Source organism: Perognathus longimembris, chromosome 14, assembly GCF_023159225.1.
Source record: "Perognathus longimembris pacificus isolate PPM17 chromosome 14, ASM2315922v1, whole genome shotgun sequence".
Lineage (NCBI taxonomy): Eukaryota > Metazoa > Chordata > Mammalia > Rodentia > Heteromyidae > Perognathus > Perognathus longimembris.
In genome coordinates this window covers 30,297,550-30,317,227 of record NC_063174.1, presented here as the reverse complement: position 1 = coordinate 30,317,227, position 19,678 = coordinate 30,297,550, and the positions used below count along the sequence as shown (strand labels likewise).

The following is a 19,678-nucleotide window of genomic DNA, read 5'->3' as shown; positions in this document are numbered from 1 at the left end:
CCCAATTAAAGACACACACACACAACAAAAAAACCTAATCTTTTTTTGTTGTTGTTGTTGCCAGTCCTGGGGCTTGGACTCAGGGCCTGAGCACTGTCCCTGGCTTCTTTTTGGTCAAGGCTAGCACTGTACCAATTGAGCCACCGTACCATTTCTGGCTTTTTCTATCTATATATGTGGTGCTGAGGAATCGAACCCAGGGCTTCATGTACACGAGGCAAGTACTCTACCAGCTAGGTCATAGTCCCAGCCCCCCAAGAACTAATCTTTATTTATATACTTGATGAATTTAGTCCGCTTAACTGAAAGGATAGTCAAGAAGACCTCTCCGTGGCAATAAATAGAAGTAATATATACATTACTCTGACAAGTTTAACTCTGAAAACACCCTCTCCCAAAAATAGCACTTGGGGGGGGCTGGGGATATGGCCTAGTGGCAAGAGTGCTTGCCCCGTATACATGAGGCCCTGGGTTCAATTCCCCAGCACCACATATATAGAAAATGGCCAGAAGTGGTGCTGTGACTCAAGTGGCAGAGTGCTAGCCTTGAGCAAAAAGAAGCCAGGGACAGCGCTCAGGCCCGGAGTCTAAGGCCCAGGACTGGCAAAAAAAAAAAAAAAAAAAATAGCACTTGGGAGCAAACCCATCGGCTGTTAAATAGTTCAAAGATTCCAGTTAAAAGTAGAGTGCCGGGACTGGGAGTGCAGCTCAGTGGTAAAGCCTTGCCTGGCCAGTGCGAAGCCCTGGAAGCCTTGAGCAACTCGGCGGCCCCAGCAATGGCTTCAGCTCTGGGAAGTACTTCGTGATCATTACCAGGCCTCTTCACTCCTTAGGGTTCTCCGTACTAAGAAGTAAATATATACCCACCTCCCACGACTAAGTCGAGAAAAAAAAAATCTTGCAAAGACCGTTCAACACCCGTGAAAGGAACTGGAAGGTGACAAACTACTTAGGAAGAGTGTTGAGTCACAAAACGCTAGAGGGGCTTCACCATCTAGGGTCCTGCCGGCACCCTCCCCTCAATGCTTCTCCACCGAGTGTATGGGGCTGCTGTCACATCCCCAACTCCACGGGCCGCCTGAGGGCCGGCTGCTGCCTATGGACCCCATACCAGGGGTCAGGCTCCTGTTTCTACCCCCGTCCCGGAGCCATCTTCCTAAAGTCCCGGGCTTTTTCCGCAGGCCCTGAGTAGGAGTTGGAGGAGGTCGGCGCCCGCACGCCAAAAGAGCCCACTTACGTTGCCTAGCAACGGGCTCAACTCTTCCGACGCCGCCGTTTCAGGTAGCTGAGCAGAGAGAGACCATCCCGGCTCTGCATTGGTGCTTCCCCAGGACGCTGCCATGTAGCTCCTCGGCCGACCACCAGGTCCATCTGTGAACCTTGACCCTGCCCTACGCCCCCGAGATTAGTCGAGCCAGAGGCGGAGTTACAGGCCCAACCCTTCCGGGACGTGTGGACGCGGTCTGATGACGCGAGCCCCATTTCGCGGCGGCGAACAGTGATGGCGTCATCGAGGCCCTTCCCACCCACCTGAAACCCGGTTCCCAGTCGGGCCTGGAGCATGAGGTGAGAGGTCTGGTCACCAAACTAGCTCGGAGGAGGGGTGGACACTAGAAAGGCGCTCGGAGGAGGGGTGGACACTAGAAAGGCGCGGTCGCAGTGTTCTTGGTGCCCGGGGATGATGCCAGGTCTTCTCAAGGCTTCTCCGCCTCACGCCGCCTAAGCGCGGAAATGCCACGAGATCGCCTACCCCCTGGGGGTTGAGCTTAGTTAGGTCCCAGGACTGGGTAGTGAGGACTCTGCTTCCAAACTCTTGAGGACTGGGGTGCAGTTCAGTGATGAGGACGCGCACCTAGCACGCGTGGGTCCCATCACCAGCACCCTGGGAGCGGGGAAGAGAGAGGAAGCCCTTAGCTACAACGGGGAACAGAGACTCCGAACCTTTGGGAGTCAGCCAGCTGATTTGAGTGCTAGATGCCATTTGAACTCTTAGAATGAAGTTTGACTTAGATTCTAGGGGAATGCCCTTTCCCCTTCACAATTACTGCAGTATTTTAGGAGAGAAACTGAGTAATCGGCAAGTGTAAAAACCGCTCAGCCAAGTTATTCTCAGTTCGGAAGCCTGTAGTGGACTCGAGGCAGTAAAGCACCCAACACAAACAGCCTAGCAATAAGCTGCATTACAAAACAGAAGTACTGACATCAATCTGAGTTTTGGACCTTTGGGTGAGTTAACATATTTCTGAGTTCTCTTACGAAGCTCATTTACAAAAACAAGGGCAAAATACTACACACCTCCCAAAATGGGTCACATCTGATAAAATAAGCAACCAGAAGCAAACTATCAACGTTGTCACTGGTAATTTCTTGCATATACTTTCTTTTTTGTTGTTGTTTTTTTTTGGGGGGGCAGTCCTGGGGCTTGGACTCAGGGCCTGAGCACTGTCCCTGGCTTTTTGCTCAAGGCTAGCACTCTGCCTCTTGAGCCACAGCGCCACTTCTGGCCATTTTCTGTATATGTGGTGTGCTGGGGAATCGAACCCAGGGCCTCATGTATATGAGGCAGGCACTCTTGCCACTAAGCCATATCCCCAGCCCCTTGCATATACTTTCATTTAGAGATGACCCTTTAACCCAACTCCAGTCCCAAATGCATTCTGTAGGGATTTGTGGACCCAGAATTCATTAAGTATAGAGAGACTGTTGGAATACTAGCCCCACTGTTCAAGCAGCAGGTGGTTTAAATGTGCATATCTGTTATCTACTCGTAATAAAAGATATTCTGGAAGATAGTGTGCTTCTTCCATATCGTTAAAAGTTCTACTTATCAAATTTAAGAGATTTGGAGCAATTAGCTTTTTATTTTTCCTTATGTTGTAAATGTGTTCATTCGTAGCTTATTTTTTAAACAAATGCTTTTTTTGTTTGTTTTTAAGTATTGTATGGAGGCCATTTGGGTTCTTCAGAAGACTTCTAAGAGTGGAAAGCTGTAATCTAACTGGAGCAGAATCTTTGATTCTGTTCTCACCAACAACACTGGCACAGAAGATTAGGGAAGTACCTGGTATTTTCTTGTTAAGTCAAAGAAAAGGATTCTCAATCATGCCAGAAATACAAACAAATAAGAGAGAGCCTGAATTATTTTCACCACCCCCTGGTGTTCGAGGAATGACAAAACTTGATAGAACAGCTTTTAAAAAAACAGTCACCATCCCAGTGCTTAAAGCGAAGAAAGAAATAGTCAACAGATTGATGCGATCCTTGAAAAGAGCAGCATTGCAGCGCCCCGGCATGAAGCGTGTGATTGAAGACCCAGAAGATGAAGAAAGTAGACTAATTATGTTGGATCCCTATAAAATGTTTACTCATGAGTCCTTTGAGGAAGCGGAACTTAGTATTTTAAATCAACTTAATGTCAATCCACAGCTATCTAAATATACTTTGGAACTAACTTATGAAAATTTTAAGTCAGAAGAAATCTTGAGAGCTGTGCTTCCTGAAGGTCAAGATGTGACCTCAGGATTTAGCAGAGTTGGACATATTGCACACCTAAATCTTCGAGATCATCAGCTACCATTCAAGCATTTAATTGGTAGGTATAATATAGTATAGTAATCTTCATGTACTAGAAAGCTTTTGACAAATTCCAATCTCAACGTTTAAATGCTAGGTTACAAAAGCTGAATGTTGAGTCACATATCCTCATTTGAGGGCCATTTTGGGAACATTCCAGAATCATAGCTTTGGTCCAAGCTATATACTAAAAAAAAAAAAAAATCCAAAGGAAAAAAACCTTTTGCATTAAACAGAATTTTTTGGTACACATGATTAGGCTTTGGAACTATGTTCAATACTAGCTTTCATAAGTACAGATGTTTTATAGTTTAAGAAAATGCTATTTAATTGCACTTTCAAGTAAGCCTCTTGTATATATTGGGGGCCGCCTTTTTTTTTATTTTTTAAGTGTCCTAGGCTTTTAGAAACAATGTTATTAATGTCCTATCTCTGTAGCTCCAGGCTTAATCCCGAGGCCTTTATTTCTTTTGGATAAGAAAGAAGTAGAAAACTAATCAAAATGCAATTAGCTGAAAATAATTCAGGGAATGAGAAAATGTATTACCAGGTATTTTGCATGGATAGGGCTGTTAAGCATTACCTTTGTTTTTACTGATGAAAGGAACTGTTAATACCTAATGGTGATATATTTATTGAGACTGCAAATGCCTTCTTGTAAGTCATTCTTTACCTTAACTCAGACATGTCTTTGGCATTTCTATCTTTTAACCTGATTCATAAAGGCACAGACTTAAAAACTTCATATAGTAGTAGTAGTCATTTTAAAGCCTTCACTATTGAATTTCAGAATTGCTTTATTTTTAAAATTGTATTCTCCATTTAAAATAAAAACTGAATTTACATAACCAATTCAGAACAGTATAAGAGCAATGACTGATTAGTTTATCGGTCTTATATTCATACACAATTATCAGAGAAAATTTAGACCAATTTGAATGTTTTTCAGCATATTTGTATTATTGTGTATTTCTTGCTATATTGCATATCATCTTTCCTTATGAAATGAGATAGCATATAGATTTTTTTTATAAATTTTTGATGGACTGACAAAACCATATTTTTGTTGAAGGGTATCAATATGCCATTTCTGATATACTTTATTAATTGTAGCTTTCTGTTAATGATAAACATTTGACAAAAAGAACAATTTAAGTCAACATTTTATTTAAACAAGACTAAATAACTGTATGTTTCTTCCTTTGAAAAACTGCTTTGTTGACATACATTTCCAAAGTGGAGGCATTTGTTTCAAACCCGCAGTAAAGCAAACATTTGGTCAGAGGCCATCAGAGAGAGGTAGTTGTTTCTGCTGGTGTTTTCTGAGAGCATTTGTTGCCAGGGTCTTTACATCTCCCTCTTTTCATTCTTTGCCACTTCCCTGTCATCTGCCTTGTTGCTTGCTGTGTAGGTACATTCGGGATTAAATAAAAATGTGGAAAATAGTAGTAGGCCAAACTCCTCAAATTGTTTTCTTTAAAAGTGTGTGCCAGAATTTTTTACCAGTACTACAGGAAACTGTCAGACATTAACATAACACAGAATTTTTAATTTTTTACATGCACTCAGTACAGTTTTTATTTACAAAAGAAAATACGATTCATTTCTGTTCGATATTTTCAGTATTATTTTGCAACCAGAAGGCAGTAATTATTATGAATTTTCATCTTGTAGGCCAAGTTATGATTGACAAAAATCCAGGAATCACCTCAGCAGTAAATAAAATCAATAATATTGACAATACATACCGAAATTTCCAAATGGAAGTACTGTCTGGAGAAGAGAACATGATGACCAAGGTAGAGTATTTTATTACCTCCTAGTAAGGTGAATGTGAGAAAGTGCTTATAATCAGTTGATGAAAAATATTAAAAATATAATACAGATGCATGTTATGAATGGGAACAGTTTGTATGTAACTACTGGTGGATAATACTGACAGATCAAGTCTTAATTCTGGTTTAATGATACAGTAGAACGGTCCTTCATTGAAGATTTGTTAGTTCTGTATTTCACAAAATAGATTGTCCACTTACAACTGATGAAAGCAAGTTGCAGAACAGTACGTGTAAAATACTTCTCAAGAATTTAAACCTTCCAGGTGAGATTTGGAGATATGTTTCAGTTGAAACTGAAAATTTCCAACTCTGGAACCCTTAATAAGGGGAGAAGCATCTGATATGGTTTGAAAGAGAAAAATGTATGCAATTAGACTTAAAAGTACAGGAGATAGAAAATAGATTTCTGTTGGATTTATATAATTTAGGAATCTTCAGGTGTTTCTTTGTCCATAAAATAAGAGACAAGACAATGACTGAGGTTATAATCCATTACTATAATTTTAGTTTTCCTAACATGTCTGTGATAGACTCAAAGGAAATGCTACGAAGTCTTAATTCATTCCTTTCTCCTCCAAGACTTAGCTTCACTTTCTTAGTTTATCAGTGAAAACTCAAATTTTGCAAAATAAACAAAATATGGCAATGATTCATCCTATATACTGGCTCTAATTTATAGACATGAAATCTACAAAGTACCTATCTAAAGACATAGTAAAATACCTTAAAATTTATTGACACAACTATCCTGCCTCTCTTTCTGAGTGTAAATAAGGAGGAAAACTAATTTGCTGTGTGGAAGTGCTGTCTACAACTTAGGAACATACCATGACAGGATTTGCAGTGTATTGTTCAAATTATAGGGTTTTTTTCCTAATGCATCTGGTGCTATAAGAGTATAAGTAAGCCAGTCAATTGGCCTTTCTGAAAAATGCCTCGTGATTTGGAAATGACTTTATAGCCCTTTAGGATTGAAATTGTGAGTGACTGGCTTTGAAGAACTGACTTTTCTCATGAAAATGTCTAATGCAGGATATTAACAGGTCCCAGATATAGCATAAACACCAGGATTCTAATTAAAATGCCTTTCAATGCATAGTTATTTGCTCTTATAATAGTAAATTTACATGTATATATACACATGTAAGCCAGTGTGAATTTAGGACCCAACCATATTAATCATTTTTCAGGTTCGAGAAAACAACTACATCTATGAATTTGATTTTTCAAAAGTCTACTGGAATCCTCGTCTCTCTACAGAACACAGCCGTATCACAGAACTTCTTAAACCTGGGGATGTCTTATTTGATGTTTTTGCAGGGGTTGGGCCCTTTGCCATTCCAGCAGCAAAGAAAAACTGCACTGTATTTGCCAATGATCTCAATCCTGAATCCCATAAGTGGCTATTGCACAACTGTAAATTAAATAAAGTAGACCAAAAAGTAAAAGTCTTCAACTTGGATGGGAAAGAATTTCTCCAAGGACCAGTCAGAGAAGAGTTAGTACAGCAGCTGGGACAGTCAAAAGAAAGAAAACACTCTGTTCACATTGTCATGAACCTGCCTGCAAAGGCTATAGAGTTCCTAAGTGCTTTCAAATCACTTTTAGATGGACAGCAGTGCAGCAGTGAGCTCCTTCCCATAGTGCACTGTTACAGCTTTTCCAAGGATGTTAATCCTACTGAGGATGTTCGTCGACAAGCTGGAGCTGTGTTAGGCATCTCTCTAGAGACATGCAGTACAGTTCACCTAGTAAGAAATGTGGCTCCCAACAAGGAAATGCTCTGTATCACCTTTCAGATTCCTGCATCTACACTTTACAAGAACCAGACCATAAATCTAGGTAAGTCCTTTATAGAGAATTAAATGTAATTACCGAACTTCTATGTAGCTTTTTCTCAACTTTCATCTACCTGTTTATCTACATGGAAGAGAGGGTGGATAGGGATTACACCAGTTGTTTTGGTTCATGACCACTTGCAATAGCAATTTAGCAAGTTAGACTTATTTCTCCAAACTTTAGTATGGTACATGGGTTAAAATCTGCCAGAATGCTATTTTCATGTCTGAATTGATTAGATTAAAAATCTTCCATTGTTTCTTAAAACTCATTTCTAGTGTTTACTATCTTATCTAATGTAGTCTCAAGCACTGGGGACATGGCCTAGTGGCAAGAGTGCTTGCCTCCTTCTAATGTAGTCTCAATTTGTTACAGAGAATCAGGAAGAGCCACATCCTAAACGGAAGAGAACAGATAATGCCTTTTCAGAAGAAGGAACACAAATAGCATGAAAACACTTAATTGGAATGTTTTCCATCTCCCCAGTAGACTTATATAAAGAAATACAATTTGTATGATTTCATAGAATTTGTTTTATCATGCCATCATCAATTAGCTGCCATAAGTCTACTACTAAATAGAAATGCATTTGTATTGTTTTGAGACAGTTGCATAATTACTTTAAATTATATCTAATTTTTATTAGATAAGTGTTCTTAAACATTATTTTTTCCTGAGAATATAGTTTTTGAAGATAAGGTAGTTTCTTGTTGCCTCACCAGGAAAGCATTAATATACTATCAATTGTCACTGTAAAAGTAATAAAAATAAATAATTTAGGTTAAGGATAGGCAAACTACATTCATTGATAGGGGAGATCTGGGCCACCAACTGTTTGTATGTCCTTTGACCTGTGAATGTTCTTTTATTTTCAAATGATTGGAAAAGAATAACATTTTATGACTTGAAAACTGTATGTAACTTGAAGGTGTTTTAAAATTTCTATGGTAGAAGCATTGTAGTTAAGAAAAAAAAGAACACTTTCAAGGTTAAGTTGGCAAAAGTTTCCTTTTCATACTCATACTTGAATATCACCATGATTTCAAACCATTCCTAACAAGGAACAAGCACAGAATCAAGATGTATGACAAGAGAAATATTAAAACTACTTATCAGCCCTGGAAATCAGAAAATATAAAGTGAACTCGTGTAGCCATTTTTAACTAAAGTTTGCATTACAATCACTGTGACTGTGGAGAAAATGCCCCTAGTAAGGCAAATCACCAGGTTGAGCCAGCCAGTGGCTGCACAACTCTAAAGGGACTGGCATCACAAACTTTGTTCCTCAGGGAGGTACAAAGACAAAATATACAGCAATACCAAAGATCAACCATTTATTCACTGTGTGACTTCTCTAAGCTTCAAATTCAGGTATAACGACTATTCTTAAGAACTTTTGTACAGGTTATATTCAATATTGTATGACAAGTGCTTCCATTACAGAGCTCCTACCACTGCTTCATTCTCACCCACTTCCCACTCCCAAAGAGCTACTTAAAAGCCAACCAACCACCTATTGGCTAGAGCTCAATGGCTACTGGTATTATTCTTGAATTTTGGTGTGCATGAAGTTTTATTGGAATATATGCCTTGCTCGTTTGCTTTCATATTGTCCACAGCTGCTCTCATAAGACAACAGCAGATTTTGACACTTACAACACAGATTAGATCTAGATGCAACTCTCACCTGTTATTATTTGGCACACTACAAAACATAGTCACATGAATACAATTCAACAAAATGTTGAACCAAGTATAACCATGTATAACCAAGTCACATTTTACTTTTTTATTATGAGGTCATACTCATGTCAAGGAAAGAACTTTGAATGTGTTGTTCCTTGAAGGTACCGTGGGTTGTGAATTCTCTTGTCACTGAATTAAATGGCAAAGCATCTATAACTAAGCTAAAATAATAATAATAGGGTATACACTGATGTGATCAGACCAAGCACTAGTTACAATTATTTCAGGGCAGGCAACTGTCAGAATAATTCAAAGGCTTAAGCTATCGAAGCAGGATTTCTTCATAAACTAAAGGATGAGAATGAGAACCAAAATTTAATCTCCAGTGACTATTTTTCAGTCAAGCAAGGGAAGCCATTTACTGATGGTGAGCTATCTGAAGACATAGGTACAGAGAAAATAAATGTGTTTAGGGTGATGGGTTTTTGGAAACAAGACCTAAGAACATTTGGAGAAATATTAATAGTCAACAAAAGTTTAATAATTCTGAGTGGTTCTATAACTCTTTCCTAATAGTGCTCAGTTCTTGTTTGAGGTGTTACTATGAAGCTTGAAGCAACTGAGAATTAGCACCTATGAATAGAAAAACTATATTTAAAAGTTAAAAAAATACCAGTTTTGCACAACCTAAAGTAGAACTTGCTAAGATATATTATAACTAATCTTTGTTTTAAAAATTTTGTAGAAGGGCTGGGGATATGGCCTAGTGGCAAGAGTGCTTGCCTCGCATACATGAGGCCCTGGGTTCAATTCCCCAGCACTACATATGCAGAAAATGGCCAGAAGTGGTGCTGTGGCTCAAGTGGCTAAGTGCTAGCCTTGAGCAAGAAGAAACCAGGGACAGTCCTCAGGCCCTGAGTCCAAGCCCCAGGACTAGCCAAAAAAACAAAAATTTGTAGAGCAGGAAAAGACTTAGTTGGATGAACTTATAAAAGCTTGTGAATGTGTAAGAAGTTTAAAAGCTGACAGCTATTCACTATATTATTTACCCTATGAAATATTTGAATCACATGTTAATGCCAAGCCAATAGCACCAGTGATAAATTTCATGTTTTCATCACTTGAATTTTGTCATAAATTAAAGTTTCATATCTTGACTTGCCACACACCAAGGTTTTATTTGCTGAGTTAAGAAGAAAGTGTTAAAGACATAGCCACCAAACTAGAAAGACAGCCAACCATATGGGAAAAGATCTTCACCAGCACAGCAACAGACAAAGGCCTAATATCTGTCATCTACAGAGAACTCAAAAAACTAACCCCCTCCAAACCCAGTAAACCAATTATTAAATGGGCAAAGGAGCTAAAGAGAGACTTCACAGGAGAAGAGATAAAAATGGCAAAGAAACATATGAGGAAATGTTCAACATCCCTGGCAGTAAAGGAAATGTAAATAAAAACAACCTTGAGATACCACCTCACCCCAGTTAGAATGGCCTATACTCTGAACTCAGCCAACAACAAATGCTGGAGGGGATGCGGGGAAAGAGGAACCCTTCTCCACCGTTGGTGGGAGTGCAAATTAGTACAACCACTTTGGAGAACAGTATGGAGGTTCCTCAAAAAGCTCAGCATAGACCTACCCTATGACCCAGCCATACCACTCCTAGGCATCATCCTGAACAACAGGTCTCAGAATATCATAAAGACATCTGCACATCCATATTTATCACTACACAATTCACAATAACCAAAATATGGAAACAACGCAGATGCCCCTCTACAGATGAATGGATCCAAAAAATGTGGTACCTATACACAATGGAATACTACATAGTGACTAGAAATGATAAATGATAAAATATTGGTATTCACAGGGAAATGGTCAGAATTTGAACAAATAATGTTGAGCAACACAAGCCTAGACCACAGAGAACAAAGGGGCATGGTCTCCTTCCTTGATATATGACTGTTGGGGGTGGGGGGGGAGCAGTAGAGACCAGGTCTGCGAAACAAAAACCTTCTTTTCAAATGGTATTTCCACAGGTTTGGGTCAGTGACCTTACATTATGTATCTAAAGCCAAACAACTACTAAACATAAAAAGGTCTAGAATAGACCTATCAGTGGATCACAATAACTCAACAGCTGTGTGTGCATGTGATCATATAAGATGAGGTTAAGCAAAAACAACTCCAAGAGAAGAACACAGGAGGATTCTATTGTTGACGTTACATTTAAAGTTCCAGGTGAATTTCCTTTGGCGTGCGCTACATGGTTACTGTATGTGATTTTGGCACACTGGGTATTGTATTTATGCCTACCTGGTCTAGAGAAGGGAAAAGAAAAAGGTGTAAGATATCACAAGAAATGTACTCACTGCCTTATGTAATTGTACCCCTTTTGCACAACACCTTGTCGACAAAATTTAATTAATAAAAAAAGAATAAAGTGTGATTGTGATTTTTTTTTTAAACTTGAGAGTTAAGACAGGTTTTTTTGTGGGTTTTTTTTTTTTTTTTTTTTTAAACAAGAGCCCTCCTTAACCACTATTCTGGAATGACTCTGGAAATTAGCTTGTCCTGAAGGGTTGATAGTATTGAAGAATTCAACTAAGATTATAAGGCAACATTAGCATAAACATTTTGTGGTAGAGTCATTTAGACAACTGATTTTTAAATAAAAATATCCTACTTTATACATTTCGCATGCCATCAAAAATTAAATAAAAAAGAAACAAGATTTTGCATCAAATTGGCAGTTACTATTTCCTAAAATTCAGTATTGGGGAGGAGGGATTTTGGTACAAGTTCAAAGAAAATTCAATTCCAAAACATTTAACTACAAATAAGGAGTTTCCAATTCGAATAGAGTTGTAATATTCAATGTACTTATGTGTAAATGAAACCAAGTAAACTGATGGGATGGATGAGGTTGGGAAAGATGGGAGAAAATAATATATGCATAAACTAAAATTCCTTTATAGAACTACTTAAGTAATTAATAAAGGAGCTTCTACCCAATATTCAATTACAAGTACTTGACTATAATACCTGTATATTTTTAAAAGATAAGGCATGTAAAATATCATACAGAACAATTAACAGGCAATCATTTTACAGTTGATTTTAATGATAGAAGTATTTTCCTACATCTCCAGTTAAAGAGGGAGTGCTATTCCCCCTCCCCAAAGTTATTCCCCCAAAACTGAATTATACTTAACACTGTACAGATTATATTTTGAATTTTCTCACTAAAAATCTGTGGCTCTTTGCCACATGGTTATTGACACCTGTGATCCTGGCATTTGGGAGACTGGCAGGAGGATCACAAGTTCTAGGCCAGCCTGGATTACATAGTAAGACGCTGTTAAAACAAACCAAACATTTGTGGCAAATTGTTGTATCTCCCTATTTAAGTTTCTACATAATGCCCTTCTCGATTTTCCAATTAAGCCTGCAAAGCTTAAAATATTTACTACCTGCTCATACAGAAAAGGATCCCTGGCTTAAATAATTACAAACCCATATGCTTTCAGAAGCATCTCAACAAGATCATTTAGCTGACAATCATTTGTGTCCCATAAAAGATCTAGATATTGGATCTACAAAAATTTCCCAGAAGGCTCATGAAGTCTGACTACCCAGACCGAGTTTTAGCACATCTGTTGTTTGTAAGTTTGGCAGTCATTTCTAGAGCATGGACCTGTAGCCTCACTACTTGGGTTCACATCTCACCTCTGCTATCTTTAAGTTGTACTGACTTCTGGCAAGTTATTTAATCTCTATTTCTCTGTTAAAATAGGACAAATAATGACAACACTGCTGTAAGGATGAGACAATACTCAAAGTATGAAGCAAGCAGGTAACACAGGAGTTGTTAATTATTATTTCTGCACTACCATGGTAAAATGTTATCCTTGATTTATGGAGATAAAGATTTAAATACTTATAGGAGGGTGAGAGACAAGCCCATCCATTTATATTGCTGTTGTTTGTTATTCTTAGGTTATCTTTCACTATTTCAACTGATCTAATAGAATCAGTTAACAACTTCTCCAGTAGACTCAAAGTCTGGAAAGCCTTTGAAATGTTTTTTTTTTATTACTTCTTTCCCTTCACATACATCATTATTTTGCATTTGAGTGTAGCCAAGCCTTACCTTGGTGTAGTATAAATTTACTGTTCTATTTTTGGAATCGATTTATAGACTTAAAAACACAAATTTTCTATTGGAGAATACCTACTATAAGTTATAGAATAGGATATCTAATCCTGGTACAGAATAGCTAGAACTGGATTTGGATTTAAATCAAACGTGTTCTAATTTTGGCTTACTTGTCTGTATCTTGGCCTATTCACTTTTCAGTGCCTTGGTTTTCTCGTTCATTTTTCAAAGAGTGTTGTGATACCAAAAGATGTGAAATAAGATGAAGTTGTTGCATACAGCTTTTGTATCCTAATGTCATCACTGTTTTGTTTCATATGACCTTCTACTCATAAAACTAACATCTGTTGTGATTGGGATTTGATAAGAAATCCTTTAATTTCCTTGAGAAACTATGCCCCATATATAGTGGTCTATATAACAGACTCATACAAGGTAGAGATGCTACAAATATCTCTACCATTAACATTCAAACTCTTTAAATAAAACCCTGGTTATAATAAAAAAGCCATTCAAGTTTCAATGGAAAACGACATCAGAGTCCACACTGCCCAGAGAAAAATTTTGTTTAAAATAGACCTCTTCTGGTCTCCCAACATCTAATCATAAAATGAACTCACACTAGAGGCAAAAGGTGCCATTTAAGTATTAAATTTTATTAACTTCTTTGAATTTGTCTGTCATTAGAGCAGGTTAGTGCTGTGCTCTGGTTTATCCTCAGTGGCTCACACCTGGTAATCATAACACCTGTGAGGTTTGCTCACTTTTCCACTGCAGAAACAGGCACCACGTTCTAAGACTCGGAATGAAATTGTTACAGATCAAGTTTTACTTGCCACAGCCTGCTGGGAGAAGGGAACATAGACACTTGTCTGGACTAGTATCAAGAAGACATTAGAAAAAATTTAAAAAGGAGAAACTTACGAGAAGAAATAACAGACTTACATGTTAACACTAAATGTTGTAACCAAAATGGCATTTTAAAACGTGTTCAAGTAACACACTGTAATAAGAGAAAAACCACAGAATGTACTATTAAAGTCTAGCTTTATTTTTAAAAAGATTTTATAAGTCTGTCACCTTCAAATAAACATAAGCAAATTATTTACTCCTCTCGTCCATCATATGAGGCTCTCCCTGCTTCAGTCTCTCAGAAAAATGTAAGTAAACAAATTTTTTCATGGACATGAATCACTTATATTTCCTCAGTTTAGATATGAAATTTTCTCTTTATGAATTATTTAACACAGTGGCTCTGTAGTGGTACTCTTGTGCAGCTGTAGATTGCTATAATTCTGCAAGTCTGCTTTTCTAGTCCCTTGATTGTGCTCTAGGGTCCAAACCTTATATATGGAGAAATATGGTTTAACTGGGCTGCCAGAAAAGTCCACTGAATGCATCTTGTAGCGCTCTGTGACAAGCAAGAGAAGAAGTATAGCCTCCAGCCAGGTCCTGTGGAGATGCAGCTCTCACATGATTTAGGTATCTAAAACAAAAGAAAAGGTAGCATTGATACAGAATGTATGTATAAGCTTGCAATATTTTATAAAGCAAGAATAAAATTTATTACAACTTTAAAAAGGAATTCTGAGATTGAACTTTTCACGCTTTTATAAACAGACTATCACTTCTCAAAAGAAAGCATGCTGACTATACATGGAGTGCCTAAACTATTATTAAATTAAAATGCAAATTACAGTAAGGTCTAAAAGCAAGGTTAAAAAATAGTATCTTGGATTCAATATTAATATGTTCCCGCATAATTTTCTTTTCTTTCTTTTTTTTTTGCCAGTCCTGGGGCTTGGACTCAGGGCCTGAGCACTGTCCCTGGCTTCTTTCTGCTCAAAGCTAGTACTCTGTCGCTTGAGCCACAGGGCCATTTCTGGCCATTTTCTATATATGTGGTGCTGGGGAATTGAACCCAGGGCTTCATGTATACAAGGCAAGCACTCTTGCCACTAGGCCATATTCCCAGCCCCCCTCATAATTTTCAAAACAGATTAGTTAGCTGTTGTTTGGGCATTTAATACTCTCCTAACATGATCTTTGAAGGACTTGCCTCCAAGTCCTTTCCACTCTAGGCCTATTCTATCTATGTATTCAAAGATGGATTGACTCCCTCCCACCCCATTTTCCTAGGCCCATACAGGCATCAGGCAAAACCCCAGGTATGTGCTGACCTGCTTTGATGGGCAGGCAGGGCAATTCACCTAAGCCCATCTGTAAACAAATCATTGCGGGTCCAAGGACAAGCCATCAACTTCCTAGACTTAGTGGTGCTTTCAATAACCTCTACCTCCTTGCTCAGACCCCTTATAAGCCTGGTCCCAAATTCACCACCCGGTACAACCTCCAAACCCGCAGGAAGGTCTGTGCCCCTCATTGTTTCTCAATAAATAGTCCTGGCCTGTTGATCGTGTCTGGCCTATCCCTTTTCTGTTCTCCTCCATTTTCCCAACAATCTTAACACGATATTACAACACTACTAATATTGTTACATACATAGTTTGAAAGAAACTCATATGAGGGGATGAGAGAATAGATTAGTTACTTCAAAATTACTTAAATATTCCAAAAGTATATTGTCTTCTTGTGAGAAAGAAAGAAAATTATATGTCTGGGCTCACACCTGCAATCCTATGTGGTTCAAAGCCAGCCCGGGCAGAAAAGCCCATGAGACTCCTATCTTCAGTTAACCAGTAAAAAGCAGTTTAGCTCAAGTAGTATGGCACCAGTGATGAGGGAAAAGGCTAATAAGCAAGAGTAAGAGACTGTGACTGAGCTCAAGCACTGATACTGGCACACATACACACACACAAAGTTACATGCCTAAGAAATCTTGGAGAATGTTAGACTCTAGAGAACGTTATGTAAAATAATAAGTGCAGAAGAGTCTTTGAACTGATCTCAAAAAGTGTGACAGACACAAACCTTGCCAATTACAGTCTTTTAGCAATTAAAACTTGCTTGTTAAAAACAGACAAAATGGTACTTTTAAAAAAAAAAAAAAGGACAATCTTAAAGAAGGCCATTTTTTTTAGTATGACTAGTACCAGTGCTAGAAAATAAGTATTTCCATTTTTTAGTGCCTAGTTTAGGAAACCACATTGTTTCTTTAGGTCTTGGGAAAGTAAAGCCACTTCACCCACTTTAGAGTTATGGGTATGGCAAATGAATAAATCAAGTACCAGAACATTTTAATAGCTTCAGACCTTTTCTACTCATTCATTCCAACTTCCTGTGTGTCAAGATCTTCATGCATGAACAACTTATTATTTCTTACAAAATAACAAGTCGGTTTTTCATTTGTATCCATTTTGATAAGCTTGTGTGATTTTAAAACGTGGCAATGTAAAAGACAAAACAGAAAAGGCATAAGAAACAGGCTGAGCTCCTCCAATTGGCTATAATTTATTCACATTGCTAAAAATCAAGGTATTAACTCAATTATTTCCTTCTGAGCCAGGAATGAAAGAAAGTGGAAGAAGAAAGGAAATTAGTCTTTACTAAGCAACAAGCTAAACCAATTTTGATAGTTTAACATATACTACCAGCACAAAGTATTTGTGCATTCATCTCCAAAACTTGTAGACTTATTTATACATTATATACAGAGTACTAATATGCTATATGCTGTTATGTGTAGTATATAATTATATGCATATTATACTTATATAGTATCATAAAATATATACACATTTTAAAGAATAAGAAAATTCTTTAATAATAAAAAATTCTAATAGTTTCTCCTTACACCCCACCTTATATGTCCTACTAGGATGCATCCCTTTTTGAAAACTACTATTATTAAATAGTCATTGTAGAACCTTAATTCTATGTTTCATTTATTAACCCTATCACATGGTCATAAAGTTATCTATTTTTTTTTATTTTTTATTTATTTATTTTTTTTTTTTTTGGCCAGTCCTGGGCCTTGGACTCAGGGCCTGAGCACTGTCCCTGGCTTCTTCCCGCTCAAGGCTAGCACTCCGCCACTTGAGCCACAGCGCCGCTTCTGGCCATTTTCTGTATATGTGGTGCTGGGGAATCGAACCTAGGGCCTCGTGTATCCGAGGCAGGCACTCTTGCCACTAGGCTATATCCCCAGCCCATAAAGTTATCTATTTATTACCTCCCAAAATAAATATTTTTGAGGTAGGAAGTTACCTCAGAAAGTAAAACTCAACTTGCCTTCACTAGGAACTCAACAACTATCAAACAAATAATTGAGTAGTAGTTTTGTTTTGTTTTGTTTGCCAGTCCTGGGCCTTGGACTCAGGGCCTGAGCCCTGTTCCTGGCTTCTTTTTGCTCAAGGCTAGTGCTCTACCACTTGAGCCCCAGAGCCACTCTGGCCTTTTCTGTGTATGTGGTGCTGAGCAATTGAACCCACGGCTTCATGTATGTGAGGTGGGCACTTTACCACTAGGCCATATTCCCAGCCCTTAAGTAGTATTTTTAAAGGTGGTTTGGAAATTAAATGTTCCATTCCTGATGTAAGTTCTATTTTTTTATCCACATACTCCATAATGGTGTATCACCCTCTCTTTTTTTCACATCAGCAAAAGGAAAGCAGTCTTATCACCAGTGACTAGTCACTCACCACAGCTATAGAAGCCAACTATCACAAATGAGAATTGGTTTTCATAGCAGCAGTACAAACCACTGTGCAACTAACTTTTGATTCATCACATTTTGGTACAGCTCACATCTGGGAAAGTTGAATCATACCATCTTTGGCTTGGCAATTCCAGCATAAACTTGCAGTGTGCATACAATGTTTTATATGTTATCCCGAGAAACCTGAAACAGCTGCACTGCTGGCAGAAAAACGTAGGACCACCAATAAAATATCCCAAACAGTTGCATCTTTTAATTTATGACTGTGCACTGTTTCTATAAAGAGTATATAAAACAGTTAGGTTTTTATAGGTAAAATGTAATAAACAGTCATACTCACTGAGGCCATAAATGTATTTTTAAAAGTTTATCTAAAATGATTAATTATTGCTTGAAAATAGTATTTCTTGAACATAGTCATAATCCCAAGCAATGAGCAAATATTTTAAGTTTGAGTTATTAGTGCTGTTGTATGATTCTCGTTGCCAAAATAAGTCAATTAAAATTTCTATGCATTGCATTGAAGAAAACATGCTTCCCTTTTAGCAACCATGAGACAGGTCTGCTAAGTACAATTCTTTGAGTCCTGCCTATTTATATTGCTGTTTTTGATCTCTAGTGCTGCACAAAACAGTTACTGTTAAGTACTTCAAAATATTTTCACCATGGAAACCTAGATTAATTCCAGGTTTGTTTGTGTTGTTTTTTTTTTTAAGTTCATTCTTGTTACTCAGTTTTGGGCTTTTATTTTCTAGGTATCTAAACTCAGTGTTCTGAACCTTTTAAATGTTGTGGTATGCCAAAGTATTTTAAGGATCTGTTATACTGAAACTACATGAAGACAATTTAGTATCTTGCCTCCATTTTTCACCTTAATCCATATTTTTGGTGTTCTAATTATTTCATGGCCATTACAAGTACATCAAAAAAATTAGTAGGATTCATTGGGCCTGGGCCAGCGGTATCATTTCTTGTATATCTTTATATAACAAAATGAAGAATTAAGACAAATTTATTCCCAAAAGCCAAGCTGAGTTGGGTTTTGGAATCTGGAGGTAATTGCCCTGACTATTTAGCCAACACCAGGACACTATTTCTACTTTTCCTTGGTTTGTTTTAAATATGTCTACATATTATAAGCAGAAATCAAGAGGAGGGGGAGATCTGCTTACTTTGTTTCCTTTACCTTAATTTATACTATAGGCAGACTAAACAGATTGTTTAAATCAAACTTTTTTTTATATTGCTTAAAAAGTATGTGTTCAAAAACACGTTGTACAAAGAATATTTTGTGCCCTGATTTATGTTTCATCTAGGTTCCTTTCTTCACCATTACCCATCAAAATCCATTCAAATAGGCTTTGGAGAAGCTGCGAAAAGTAGCTCTTGAGAGGAAAGAAAGAAGGAAATGTTAGAACTTCATTCTTTCTCATTTTCTTTTTTCTTTCTGTTTCATTTAGCAGCTTCTACTCCCAAAGAAGAAAGTATGTTTCCGTTTAGGTTCAGAAAGACTTCCTTTTCTCAGTCCTTTAACATGAGAGTACAACTAAGATCACTCTTCTACTATTTTCCTTCCTTTAAAACCCTGTATTGACCATCTGACTGACACTTTGTGCCATTCCACAATGCTTCAAGTTCCCAGTGAGGGTCAGAGGGCAGAGGTTTTTCACTCAAGACCAAGAAGCAGCATTCTTTCCCTCCAGGTATAACTTAGCTCTAAACAACACAGAATTCTTAGAATTTGAGTTGAAATGAAGTTCACATTGTTTTTTATTTCTCCTTCAAATTACTAGGCCCTATGGAGAGTTAAAAACTTGGACTGGTTCAAACCAAGAAAAGGAACTCTAGAGACTAGAACCTTCTTCTTACAAAGTGGCCTCTTCTTTCTCTCCTTCCTTCTTTTCAGCCCTTCCTACCTCCCTCCTTCTTTCCTTCCCTTTTTCCATGCCTTTTTTGAG

The 19,678-nt window shown here is 37.8% G+C and overlaps 3 protein-coding genes across 3 annotated transcripts in view; 1 reads left to right on the top strand and 2 right to left on the bottom strand.

Annotated features, from left to right (window-relative positions):
- The window catches only part of Slc38a6 (solute carrier family 38 member 6), a 74,196-nt gene extending 72,744 nt beyond the window's left edge, over window positions 1–1,452 (bottom strand). Inside the window, exon 1 of the mRNA XM_048362083.1 lies at window positions 1,238–1,452. Within this exon, the coding sequence (XP_048218040.1) occupies window positions 1,238–1,342 (105 nt within the window). The 5' untranslated portion in view covers window positions 1,343–1,452. The remainder of the gene's footprint in view (window positions 1–1,237) is intronic.
- Window positions 1,453–1,492: 40 nt separating this feature from the next.
- On the top strand, window positions 1,493–8,834 carry Trmt5 (tRNA methyltransferase 5). The gene is made up of 5 exons (XM_048362081.1): window positions 1,493–1,566; window positions 2,937–3,592; window positions 5,248–5,372; window positions 6,602–7,253; window positions 7,626–8,834. The coding sequence occupies exons 1-5, from the start codon at window positions 1,562–1,564 to the stop codon at window positions 7,700–7,702; spliced, it is 1,515 nt and encodes a 504-aa protein (XP_048218038.1). The 5' UTR covers window positions 1,493–1,561; the 3' UTR covers window positions 7,703–8,834.
- A 4,903-nt stretch (window positions 8,835–13,737) lies between these two features.
- Window positions 13,738–19,678, bottom strand: part of Mnat1 (MNAT1 component of CDK activating kinase) — a 162,777-nt gene continuing 156,836 nt past the window's right edge. Inside the window, exon 8 of the mRNA XM_048362084.1 lies at window positions 13,738–14,588. Within this exon, the coding sequence (XP_048218041.1) occupies window positions 14,468–14,588 (121 nt within the window). The 3' untranslated portion in view covers window positions 13,738–14,467. The remainder of the gene's footprint in view (window positions 14,589–19,678) is intronic.